Raw genomic sequence first — 13,423 nt, 5'->3', positions numbered from 1 at the left:
GGTATGGTGCTGATAGAAAAGGCATTCAGGCATCAAATATCCAAACAAAATCTTTTCAGGCCATAATAATGAAAAGACCTTCTCCAGCGCAATAAAAACTTATACTGAAATGATGGCATCTCCTGAGGTAAAATATTCCGGAACTAAAATGAGCCTCCATTCGGATCTCCGGGTGAGGACTATCTCAGGGGGAACACCATTACAGGTTATAAAAATCAGGATAGGGTCTTGGAATCTTGGTAGTCTTACAGGTAAGAGTCTGGAGTTAGTGGATACGCTCAAACGAAGAAGAGTTCAAATTGCTTGTATTCAAGAAACTAGGTGGAAAGGACAAAGGGCGAAAGAACTAGGTGAAGGATACAAATTGTTGTATGTAGGGAGTAGTAACACTAGTATAATTGCTGATAGTGAAATGAAAGATAATGTAGTAGAAGTTGTAAGAACAGTGATAGAATGATGTCAGTGAAATTTGTAATTGATAAAGAGGTATTGAATGTTGTGTGTGTGTATGCTCCTCAAACAGGTCTGGCTGAAAATGAAAGAAGAGCTTTCTATGATCAATTAGGAGACGTACTGAGTAATATTCCAGCAGAGGAGAAAGTTATAATAGGATTTTACATTTTACACGTGGAGAGAGATACAGCTTGCTCCAATTGATTATGCAAGAAAATATTCACGGAAAAGAAGCGTGGGAGCACACTAAGAATATTGTGGCTGTATAACCTGCGAGAATGGTTCCGATGTACATCAAATTAACTTTTCAGAGCAGCCGTCTTCAAGGCAGAAAAGCTATATGAGCGTAATGCCAAAATTAACTCAGTATAAACAGGCTGTGCATAAATTACTGTTGCAGATTGAACCATACAAAGTAATTGATTTTATGAATTCAAATATTATAACAGGATTTCTGTAATTTCTTTCGTGTATTTCGCTCTGCTGCATGTATGATATAAATATGTACAATTTTCGAAATAAAGATTACTACTACTACATAGGTCCTAGAGTTGAAGCGGTGAATCAAACATTTGTTAATAAACTTACGTTGTCAAGGCACTCGCTTTCACTTTGCCTAGCCAATTTTCAGGGATGTTAGATTCATCCAGGAGTATAGCCTCTAATATACTAAGTGTCCCCTCAATACCAGCAGGAAGTATCGGCATTCGTTGTTTCCATATTTGTAATATACTCAACGCTTTTATTAACTTATCTTCTGATTTTGAAATTAAACATTTGGCTACGTATTCCCATTCCGCTCTAAAACAAAAAGATCTTCAAATATTTACAATTTTTGAATGAAATGTTTTACTTGTTGAAGTATGGCACCAATACCAATCCATTGTGCTTCTGCGAGTATGCCATATGTATATATTTTAAAATATATATTTATATATTTTAAAATAAATATATAGAAATAGAAGTAATGTAAGTTAATCTTTTTAAAATTATTTTGAAAGTAAGGTTATGGTAAGCTGGTAAGTTGTTTTTGTACTTAATTCTTATTGGCTTATGGCCGGGTTATATCGTATATGATTGGTTAACGACACATGCAGCGTGGGTTAATAAATGACCTGATCATTAGGCAACTATCAATACACCCGAATTAGATATTGGCATAATGATCTAATCATGGGGCCCGGAAATATCATCAAAAAATTTTTATTGCAATAAAACAAGATAAATTTTCAAATTTGTCAACTGTGGTCTTAGAACCACATGAGCCACACTTTGAAAATCTTTCTACGTATCATCCACAGTAGAATCAGAGATAAATGTGAAGAAGACCAGGATGAAACACAATTTGGCTTCAGAAATGGACTGGGAACCTGGGTCGCACTCTTTGCACTAAATGTATTATTGCAGAAATGCCGAGATCAAAGGAAAGACGTATTTGCTGTATTTATTGACTATGAGAAGGCCTTTGATCGAGTACAACATCACAAATTAATTAAAATATTAAAGGATTAAGGAGTTTATAGTCAAGATGTACGAATCAAAGAAAAATTATACTGGCGTCAAACAGCGACAGCTTGCATAAAAAGAAAATCAACAGAAATATGCAAAATACAAAGAGGTATCAGACAGGGTTGTATACTGTCCCCACTGTTATTCAATTTATATTCAGATAGAATATTTAAGGAAGCGCTCCATATTTTGGAATGGGGTGTGAAAGTTAATGGAATGCTGATAAATACAATCAGATATGCGGACGATACAGCTATTTTAAGTGATGATATGAATAGATTACAACACCTTTTAAATGCCATTGACACAGTGGGAAGAGAGTTTGGCCTAAACATAAACTATTCAAAAACAAAATACATGGTATTTAGCCGTTTGGCCCATCAAGATTCACAGTTATATGTTGATGGTCATATAATTTAAAGAGTACCCAGTTTTAAATATCTTGGTTGCCATATTACTGAACAACTAGATCCAGATAAAGAGATAAAATGTAGAATCTAGATAGCCCGCACGACATTTTTAAAAATGAGGTCATTCTTCTGTAATGATAACTTGCAACTTAAACTTCGAAAGCGCATGATTAAATGTTACATTTGGTCAGTCCTCTTGTATGTCGTCGAAGCATGGACATTAAAAATATCGACCATTAATCGTTTTGAGGCCTTTGAAATGTGGCTGCACAGACGTACACTGAAAATACCATGGACGGTTATGCTGACAAATGTGGCAGTCCTTAAGAGAGCAAATGCTGCCCGCGAGCTGCTTGATAACATTAAATATAGAAAGATGGCCTATTTTGTACACGTAGTAAGGGGAGACCGGTATAATATTCTTCAACTTATTATGATGGGTAAAATCGAAGGATGCAGAGGAATTGGTAGAAAGCAGGCCTCTTGGTTGAAGAATATCCGGGAGTGGACAGGAATAAAGAAAGCAGAACAACTATTTAGAATAGCTCGAGACAGAGACAGTTTCGCCATGTTAATCGCCAACGTCAAGAGGACTTGATAGGGCAATTAACTTAATTGATATTATTATTAAATTATATTTAGGGGCCTGAAAATTATGTAGTGCCTCGGGCCTGATTTGAAGTAAAATAGGTTCTGAATTGGGATAATGATATAATTATAAAAAGTTCTTTTTTTTTAATAACTGTTGTTGTTAATTTGTTGGCTTCCAGACCCTATTCGTTAATTCCACCATACGGTCCTAGGTACTTTTCTGAGCCTTATTAGGCCCGGTACCTAAGTCATGTCTCGGTTAACAGCCGGTTAGTTAACCGGGGTTTAATAGGGACCTCTTTAGGGTCTCTTGTACTAAAAACGTATGTATTTATAATTATAATAATACTTATAATTGCATTTATTACAACGCAAGAGACCCTAAAGAGTTCCCGATTAAACCCCGGTTAACTAACCGGCTGTTAACCCGGCATTGGTCGCTAGGTAGATTGTTACGCGAGTGGTCGCGCGTGAGATTTTCTCTCACATATCCAAATTTTGCTTTTTTTTACAAAATAAAATTTTTAAAACAGCTTTTAAATTTTTTTATTAACTAATAATAAGAAAAAATTAATATACCATAATATAGATAATAATATATAATAAAATAAAAAGAAATAATCGGAATTAAACAAATATTAATCAATCTTCGTATTGATAATTTACGGCACAGCACACAAATATACCAAGAATGCTCTGGAAAAATTGATTGATGACAATAATTACAATTTTTTTACACTATTTTAGGTTTTAAGTGCCAAAATAAAATTAATTTTTATGTACAGTTCGTAACGCGGGTGGTCGCTTGATGAGAGAATGTCTCACTTGAAGCGCGCTGACTCAACAATTGGGTGATATTAGGTCAACTGAGTCACTATCTAAGCGGACGAGTCTATTAGATTGTCGAGAGAGTATAGTTAGAAGACTAGAAGGAACTACAGTGCGTATAATTTCCCAGAAAAAAAATTTTGTGCAATTTTCTGAAACCGTGAGAGAAAATCTCATATAGCGACCACTGGCGGGTTAATCGAGACATAATTAAAGTACCGGGCCTAAATCTTGTTTGCTAGGTACTGGCTTCAAAACGGTTCGTTTGGTGTTTAGTTTGTAAAATGTTCTATGTTCGTGTTCTCTGTTTAAGCTTTCCCATTTCTTCAACCTATTTTTGATTTATTTTTTTTTGATTATAGGTATGTGGTTGGAAAAGGAACCGGAATGGTTAAGAACATTGCTTGGAGAAAAACTAGGACAGGTAGGAGAATTTAAATATCTTGTGACATACCTATCCGTGACGAATGTTGGCGATGATCATGACAATCTTTAGTTTATTTGCAGCAGCGCGAAAAAGCTGCACATAATATGTTCACAGGATGTTCTTCTTCCTTGACCTCGCTTTCCAAATATTTTTCTTTCCACGATGGCTTGTAGGAGAGAAGGGCATATCCAGGCAGTGGCGGATCCAGCATCGTTAATAGGGGGCGGAGGCGATTGGCTAAATTTCTATAAAAATAAATATTAATGTTTTTATAATCTTTATATATGATTTAAAAACATTACATATTACATAACTTGGTTTGAGAGAGGGGGGGGGCGATGGCTCCCTGGATCCGCCACTGTATCCAGGTTAATTTTGCACAATGTGTCCGTAACTGTTTTAACTTTCGAGATTTGATGGTGGTCAGTACCTCTCCATCTTTCTTCATTCTTTTGGGGTGGTCTGTAGGTCTTTTCTTGTTCTAATCTTGTACTTCTTGTCCCAAATAGTCATCTTAACATCTTTGTTAGGGCATAGTCTATAATCTATAAGTTTGGTCCAGTTTATCATAAAATTCTTCTTTTTCCATATCTTTTTTATCGTCGATAGGGGCATTTGTGTTTATGAAGCTATAGTTAGAGAATCATCCATATTATTATATTCCCCAATGCAAGTATTTTATTATCTATGACTTTTTTTACATGCTAGGATTGATGGACTAGTTTCTATAGGAGTTGTCTATACCTAACCCTAGGAGTTCTGTCAGCATAGCTTAGCCAAAATGATCGATATTTAGGGTGTTGGATACTCCTTTTCCTTTTGTGTGGGTGATTTCTTAAACGACAATATCGTCACCATTTCGGTGACCTTTTAATCTTCCGTATATTGAGGTTTATCAAATTTTCCGAGAGTTTTTTTTATCAATATTCTTATTATTTTCTTAGTCTGGATTTGACTTTGAGTTACTCTTCATTTCTTTTGATGATTGCTTATCAGCCACTTCTGAATCTCGTTTTTTGTAGCACCTTTACTGATACTACATAATGGTTCTGGACCTGGACCTACAAAGGCTTCTCTCGAGACTTGTTTTGTCTATAAAGGACCCCGCAGAAACCTTATGGGAAATGGCTCTCTGTCAAATGCTCTGAAACTTTGGGCTCTGGTAGTCCTTGATGTGTAGAACAAAAGACTCAAGGGGACCGTAGCTCCAAAAAATCATGGTTTTAAGATACAAGCCTCGGAAGTTTTAGGTACAGTGAGGACGTTTGAGTTGGAATAAATTCATTTTCTCGAGAATGGGCGGCTCTGGAGATAAATTATAAATCAGGTCGATTTTTATTTTTAAATTATAATTTTTTGGCATTTATATCATACTAGTGACGTCATCCATCTGGGCGTGATGATGTAATGGATGATTTTTTAAATAATAATAGGGGTCATGTGATAGCTCATTTGAAAGGTTATTCAATTCTCTATTCAATAATATAAACATTAACATAATTATTCATACAGAGTGCCCAAAAAATTTTTTTTAATTAAACTTTAACTGAGACAAAAAGAAGAATGTATATAATTTATTTAATGCGAAATAAATTTTACTTGTTGTCCGAAAACAGGAAAAAAATGTTTATTTGATAAATAAATATTGTTTTCGCTTAAATTCAACATTAAAGCTGCCGCCACCCACCTGCCTCTTAGCTGTTTGAACATTTAATTTAAGCGAAAAAGCAATATTTATTTATCAAATAGACATTTTTCCTGCTTTTGGACAACAGTAATGTATTTCGAATTAAATAAATTATATAGACATTCTTCTTTTTGTCTCAGTTAATTTAATTAAAAAAAATTTAGGCACTCCGTATAAATAATTATGTTAATGTTTATATTATTGAATAATAAATTGAATAACCTTTCAAATAAGCTATCACACGACCCCTATTCTTATTTAAAAATATCATCGATTACGTGTCATCACGCCCAGATGAATGACGTCACTAGTATGATATATATGCCAAAAATTATAATTTAAAAATAAAAATCGACCTGATTCGTAATTTATCCCCAGAGTCGCAAATTCTCGAGAAAATGAATTTATTCCAACTCAAACGTCCTCACTGTACCTATAACTTCAAAGGCTTATATCTTAAAAACATGATTTTTGGAGCTAGGGGCCCATTGAGCCTTTTGTTCTACACATCAAGGACTACCAGAACCCAAAGTTTCAGAGCATTTGATAGAGAGCCATTTCCCATAAGGTTTCTGCGGGGTCCTTTACTCAGTGGCGTACTGATAGATCAGAGGGCCCTGGTTCCAGTTGGGATACGGTCCCGCCTGTCCAATAAAACCACACATTGTATATCAAAAGTTTTTAATAAACATTGAATATAAATCATCATTATTATATCATATAATATAATGTATCATACATTTTTTATAAAAACTCAACCTAATTTATAGTTCATTTTACTCACGGTTGTTGCTCCAAATTTTAGAGAACCGTTTGGATTGACATGAAATTTGGCATAAACATAGCTAACATGCCAAAGAAAAAAGATGATATTGTGCCGATGTGTGATTTTGTCCAGGGGGTGAGTTTCTTCCCTCGGGGTGACTCGGGGGTGAAAAAATACACGTTCAAGATAAGTCCGGAATTGGATAAACTAACTAATTCTAAGCAACTTTAGTTCCATAGATTGTTTTCACTAAGTCAATACTTTTTGAGTTATTTGCGAGTGAATATGTTCATTTTTCAACAAAAAAAAACTACGTTTCTAGAGGGTTTTTCGGAAATAACTCAAAAAGTTCTCTGTATACCCAGTAGGAGCAGAGTCGTAGGTATATAATGAAAAATAGGTTCTTATTTGTCAAATTCCAAATCGAATATTTGAACTCATCACCCCTTTTTTAAAGTGTTTAAAAAAGCTGAATTTCTGTTTTTCTTTAAAAGTTTCTAGCATCAAAAGTAAACAAGGTACGCTCAAAACAAAGTTGGTCATTTTTCGTGGTAAAAAAAATCGTAAAAATCACCACCTAATTAGCATCTCAAATGAAACTAATCGTTACCGCTTCACAAGTTACTTGACTTACCTATGTATTGTTTATATGATCTGTTAATTTTTATCGGTTCAAAGTTCTCATTTTTGAAAAAAATTGGTTGAGTAAAAATTCGTTTTTAATTATGAAAAAAAATTTTTTTAAATAACTTAAAAATTATTGGTGATACCAAAAATCTCAAGTACATAGTAAAAAAATATGCTATTGTAAATATTTTGGACTTTTTGTTTTCCTGAAGACAAAAATTGGTTAAGGTATGGCTTTTCAAAATTTGTATACACTCGTGATTAGTGACTCGTTTAGCCCATTTAACTACATCCCTTTCAAAAATAAGCACTATGAACCAATGGATCTTACAGATCTTATAAAAAATACATAAGTAAAGTAATTTGTGAAGCGGTAACCATTAATTTCATTTTTTTAAATAATTTAAAAAAATTTGAAATCAATCTTCCCGCGAAAATTGCTTAATTTTTTGGTTATTTGGTAGAAGTTACTTTTTATTAGCTGTAACTCTGCTGCTGTATACTGATCTACAGACTTTATATATACTCCACTTTTTTCACTTTTTTATCAGCTATAATTTTGCTAATAGTATTTTTTTAATAAAATACTTCTTGAGTTAAAAGTATTGACTTAGTGAAAAAATAATATAGAAAAAATGTTGATTAGAATTAGTTCATCCAATTCAGGACTTAATTTGAACGTATATTTTTTTTCTCGTTTTTTCTTTGACATTATTAGCTATGTGTATGCCAAATTTCGTGTCTATCCAAGCCGTTCTTTAAATTTCTTTGGTTTGAAGGTTTTGCAATATTTTACTGTGAGTGAATGGACTATTAAAGCAGTCAATTAATATTAATTCTATCGTTTTTCATACTGACATGACTGATCACTTTACTCCAGTCGTTTTTATAAATAATAAAATTCAAAAATTTTCTACACCAGTCATAATAAATTAAAAACCAATATCGGAAAACTACTACAGCTTTTAAAAATGAACATTGGAATGAAATTTATATATAAAAAAAATAGATTTTCAAATTGCATAGTATGATACATTTATTAATAAGTTAAATAATTACATATTAATCTCTAGGGAGATAAAACCCTTAAATAAACAAATATCAAAAATAAAACTTGGATCGGTGAGGTTGATATCAAACGACGAGATTTTCTTAAAAATAAATTAGGGCCTATATTTTATCCTTATTATCCTTACCACTTAATATCACTATAAAAATAAGTGTCTATATTTATGCAGTGTTATGATGAGGGTGCTATAAATCTAAACAAATGGAGCATTGAGCGTCTTGGAATTATTTTTATGGCGGTATAAAACGGTATAAAGCTTGCATTGAATATATCTATCTGTTTCCGAATTTGCAGTTTTACAACTTCGTACTAATATAAAAAATAGTACAAAAGTGTTTGTGTTAGCACGTGTTTCGTCAGGCAACGGCGGTTACTCTTTAAACAGTTAAACAGGTTAAAGTGTTGAGACAAGGGCTTTGTTTAGCAGGTAAAATGAATGAACGTTACAGTAAACAACATTCTCTGTGTTACTTAATAAACTTGGTTTTCAAATTTTTCGATGAATAGGTAGTTTTTGTTTTTATTTATAAATACCTACACAAAAATTAAAATGTATTAAGCAGTTACATTTCGTAGTGTGTACTTGTGTAGTTCAAAATGTCCCAAACAAATTAGAAACAAAAGAAGCAAAAAGCGGATTAAAGCGGGCCCCTACGGGCCGCTTCCAGGTATTCCGTAGGTATTTCCATGCACCGCTTCCTGACCCGGTACCCGGTACCCCTATTAAAGACACTTTACTATCTTATTAATAATGGTATACTATATTATATTTACCTTAATCATCAAACCAGTGAATGTAGATGGTTATGATAGACTAAAAGTAAGTAAAAATAGTAAAATAAACCTATAAAATTAAATGTTTTGGTCAGAAGAATGTATACCTACATAAACAAAACAGATATTTTTATGGGCCTTCTTGACAATGTTTCCAAATTTCAATGTTGTGGCCTTCTGTTAAGGGGAGCATGACTTTATCGATTACCAGAAAGCTTTTTTATTTATTTCAAATGTAGGTACTTTCAACTCCGTGGAATATTTTATTTTGAAGTTTATACCAGTTTCTTGGAATATTTTTGCCTAGATCCGCAATAAGATAAATATATTCAAATGTTTATTTTTTAAATTAAAAAATTTTGAAACCATAATTTTTATCTTAAATATTGTTTTTCTAAGGATACCAACTATTTGTAAGTGCTCTAAGTACATATAAGTAATACAATATCTAAATAAACTTGATCGCGTCGCTATACAGATAAAAAAGCTCATAGTCTAGGCGGAATCTGTCGAAAAGCAGACCATAACGAACATTTTCCATAGGAGTCTATTTTTTGCTATCTTCTATCTGTGTTTCCTATTAGGGCAGTCAATGAGGGTATTTGGCTCCGAATTCCATCCTACTACATCGATTTACTTGATATTTTCACAGTAAGTAGGGAATAGCTCAAGAAACAAAGTCTACGCTATGCCGATGTGCGCTTTTATCTTGGGGGTGGTTCCCACCCCTTCTCGGGGGTGAAATTGTTTTGGTTAAAATAGCCACGGAAGAGGCTAGAGAAGCTAATTTTAAGCAAAAACTGTTCTATAATTATTTTTTGAAAACTCAATACTTTTTGAGTTATTCGTGGTTGAAAATTGGCCATTTTCATTGAAAAATTACACCCTTTCGGACGGATTTTTGCGAATACCTTAAATACTATGTATCCAACAAAAAAACTATATAAAATATTTCTGTAGGTTATAAAAAAAAACAAAGAGATTTGTTCCTTCATAAATCTTCTAGTTAAAATACAAAGAGGGGTATGTATGGTAGGTAAGAAGAGTTTGTTTTTTTGCTACATGCTCAAATCGGTTTATTCAACTTGAAATAACAGAGAAACTGTCGATTTTAAGTGTATAATGATACTAATAACTTTTGTAGGACTTGAAAAGACCTTTAAAATGAGAAATACTAAATGTCGATCACATTCAAACTAAGCGAAATATTCTGCAAAAAAGTTGATGACCAATGTATTTTAAGAAGAAATGAGAAGTATATCTAACCCCTCATCCATCAGAACTTAAATACATCGTTTTGCTTCTACAATACTTTTTACTATAATGTTATTTCTATATTCAAAAAGTTGGACTAGATTAAAATGAACGGTTTTTAAAAAAAAATAAGATTAAATTATAGAGCGCATTTTTAAATTATCAGTAGTAATTGCACAAGAGCTCTAAAATTATCGGATTTTTCCCGAGTGACACTTTGACAGTTTTAATTTCACGACCCGAAGGGGAGTAAAATTATGTCAAAGTGTCACGAGGGCAAAAATTCGATAATAATTTTAGAGATCGAGTGCAATTTGTTGTGATTATTTCATGAATAAAACTGTTCAAAACCAAAATTTTATTGTAATTTATTTATGTAAGTACAAATTAGTACAATTAAACACACAGTTGTTATAAATATTTGACGGTTGAAAGTCATCACTTTTATAATTTTTAAAACAATAATTGTCATTAATGTCACTGAATGTATTTTTTCGTGGCACCGAAAGGCATCTGACGTAATACACTTGACGACGGGATATTATCAAAAATTATCAGTTTAATTTTTATTTCTGTAGCTTTCTATTGGTCAGAATCTCCTATGAATGAAATAATCTTAAAAATCTTCCTTTTCCTCCATGTAACTCGAAAAAGATAAGAGATACGAAAAAAAGATATTACACAAAAATGTAGGGCTTCTTCAGATATAAATTTTCTTTTTATTTTACATTACTGTATTTCTTATTATTTTCAAGTTACATGGAGAAAAAGGAAGATTTTTAGAAAAATTTAAAAATGCGCTCTATAATTTGATCTTTTTTTTTTTCAAAAACCATTTATTTTAAACCCTTCCAACTTTTTGAACATATAAAGAACACTATAATAAAAGGTATTGTAGAAGAAAAACGATGCATTTACATTTTGGTGGATGGGGGTTAAAATTACTTCTCATTTTTTCTTAAAATACATTAGTTATCAATTTTGTTTGCAGCATATCTCACTTAGTTTTAATGTATTGAACCTCTAATATAGCTTATTTTAAAGGTTTTTTCAAGCACTACAAAACGTATTAGTAGCATTATACACCTAAAGTTGACCGTTTCTCTGTTATTTCAAGTTGAATACACCAATTTGAGAATGTACCAAAAACAAACTATTTTCACCTACCATATCTCTTTTTGTATCATAACTAGAAGATTTATGAAGGCAAGTGCCTCTTTGTTTTTTTATAACCTACAAAAATGTTAAATATAGTTTTTTTGGTTAGATGCATGGTTTTTAAGGTATTCGCAAAAAACAGTTCGAAATAACTATTTGTATAACAAGGGAGGAAAGTGCTACTTTTCCTCCCGAGAATGAAGTTTACTGCCCGACGTGTAGCGGAAGGCAGTAATCGTTCAAGGGAGGAAAAGGCACTTTACTCCCATGTTATACATATGGTTTTTCCACCTTCCTCAAATAACAAGTAATTTTTTCATTTTTACTTAATTTATTTATGTAACTAACCAACAAAATTTATTAGAACTTAAACTAACAAGTAGGTACAATATAACTGTCAACTGTCAAATATAAGTCAAATTATTAACGGAAACATTGTTAAATCAGAATAACAATTTACTGTTTTTTACCATTCTGCAAAATACAGGGTGTTTTTAAATAAACGTTAAAATGTATAGATACTTACGACTTACGTAATAGAAAATAGATATTGTACAGGGCGCCAATAAGTTATATTTCATGAATGAAATACCATGACGTCACTTTTACTTTTCCTCCCTAGGGAGGAAAAATACTTTCCTCCCTAGGGAGGAAAAGTACGACTTTGCTCCCTACAATCAGGTCCGGAAAAGTATACTTTCGGTAGAGGTAGGTGGAAAAGGTATTTTGTGTCAATGAAAATGACCAATTTTCAACCACGAATATCTCAAAAAGTATTGAGTTTTCAAAAACAAATTATGGAACAGTTTTTGCTTAGAATAAGGTTCTCTAGCGAATTCCGTGATAATTTTACCCAAAAATTTGTCCACCCCTAAGAAGGGGTGGGAACCACCCCCAAGATAAAAGCACACATCGGCATAGGGTAGACTTTGAATTAGGAGATAAGTAGAGGCTAGGCCCAAAATTTCATTAAAATCCATGCAGTAGGATAGAATTTGGAGGTAATATCCTATTCTTGCTCCCATTGACTGGAGTACAAGTAATGAAGGTTAAAATAGGACAAAACCTCGCAATTTTTACAGAATGGATCGATTTGCTTGAAATGCCGATATGTCTATATGATGCCGATAGGCGCGGAAATTTTTTATTATATTTTGACCGCAAAAGTTGGTAAAAACATTAATTCTAAGCAAAAAACGTTCTATACATTTTTTTGATAAAATTAATAGTTTTCGATTTATTCGCTATCGAAAGTGTTAGTTTTATATCGAAAAAATCAATGTTTTTAATAAGTTTTCTGATAATAACTCCAAAAGTTTTCGTTTTATCAAAACATGTTTACTTAACAAAAATGTACCTTTTAAAAAAATAAACAAAACCGTTTTTTAAATTTTCTTTAAGACCAATAGTAATCGAGCCACACTTTATTATATGTTAGCTCTTCTTCGTCAAATGCCAAATATTGTAGTTTCAAAGTCAAAAGACGGGAAAACTATGCATTTTTCGAACTTGTTCGAACTAATTTAAAGTATTTAAAAATATCTATCTCTAGAAATAAAAAAAGTCTGTAGCTCAAAAATTAAGCGACTTATAATGAAAAAAATATCAGTCCCTATTTTTTTCAGCGAAAAAGTGATCGGAAGCAACCTCCTAATCACCATCCTAGTTTAACCTTTAACTACACGCGCTGGCGTACTTTGTACGCCATATATAAGAATTCTACTGCAAATGTATTTAAAAATTTAATTTTTTACCTTGTATATCTCTCTAACCTATCACTGGAATGTGCTTTACAATTTGTTTTTAGCTTCGTTATAATCGGCGCTCTGGGAAGATCGCAATTTACAGTTTAGTATTTGTTGTTTCCGGT

At 32.4% G+C, this 13,423-nt stretch overlaps 1 protein-coding gene across 2 annotated transcripts in view; it reads right to left on the bottom strand.

Moving 5' to 3' along the window:
- LOC114325644 (uncharacterized) overlaps positions 1-1,478 on the bottom strand; it is a 37,161-nt gene extending 35,683 nt beyond the window's left edge. The window contains exons 1-2 of one of the 2 annotated variants that reach the window (XM_050659634.1): positions 1,307-1,478; positions 1,042-1,254 (exon numbers count right to left, since the gene is read on the bottom strand). In XM_050659634.1, coding sequence (XP_050515591.1) covers positions 1,042-1,254; positions 1,307-1,359 — 266 coding nt within the window. In that variant the 5' untranslated portion in view covers positions 1,360-1,478. The remainder of the gene's footprint in view (positions 1-1,041; positions 1,255-1,306) is intronic. The other variant, XM_050659633.1, reaches the window with a different exon arrangement.
- Positions 1,479-13,423: the final 11,945 nt, after the last annotated feature.

The sequence above is a fragment of the Diabrotica virgifera genome, chromosome 8 (genome assembly GCF_917563875.1).
Source record: "Diabrotica virgifera virgifera chromosome 8, PGI_DIABVI_V3a".
In the NCBI taxonomy this organism is placed as follows: Eukaryota; Metazoa; Arthropoda; class Insecta; order Coleoptera; family Chrysomelidae; genus Diabrotica; species Diabrotica virgifera.
This window is presented reverse-complemented; position numbering and strand designations above follow the sequence as displayed.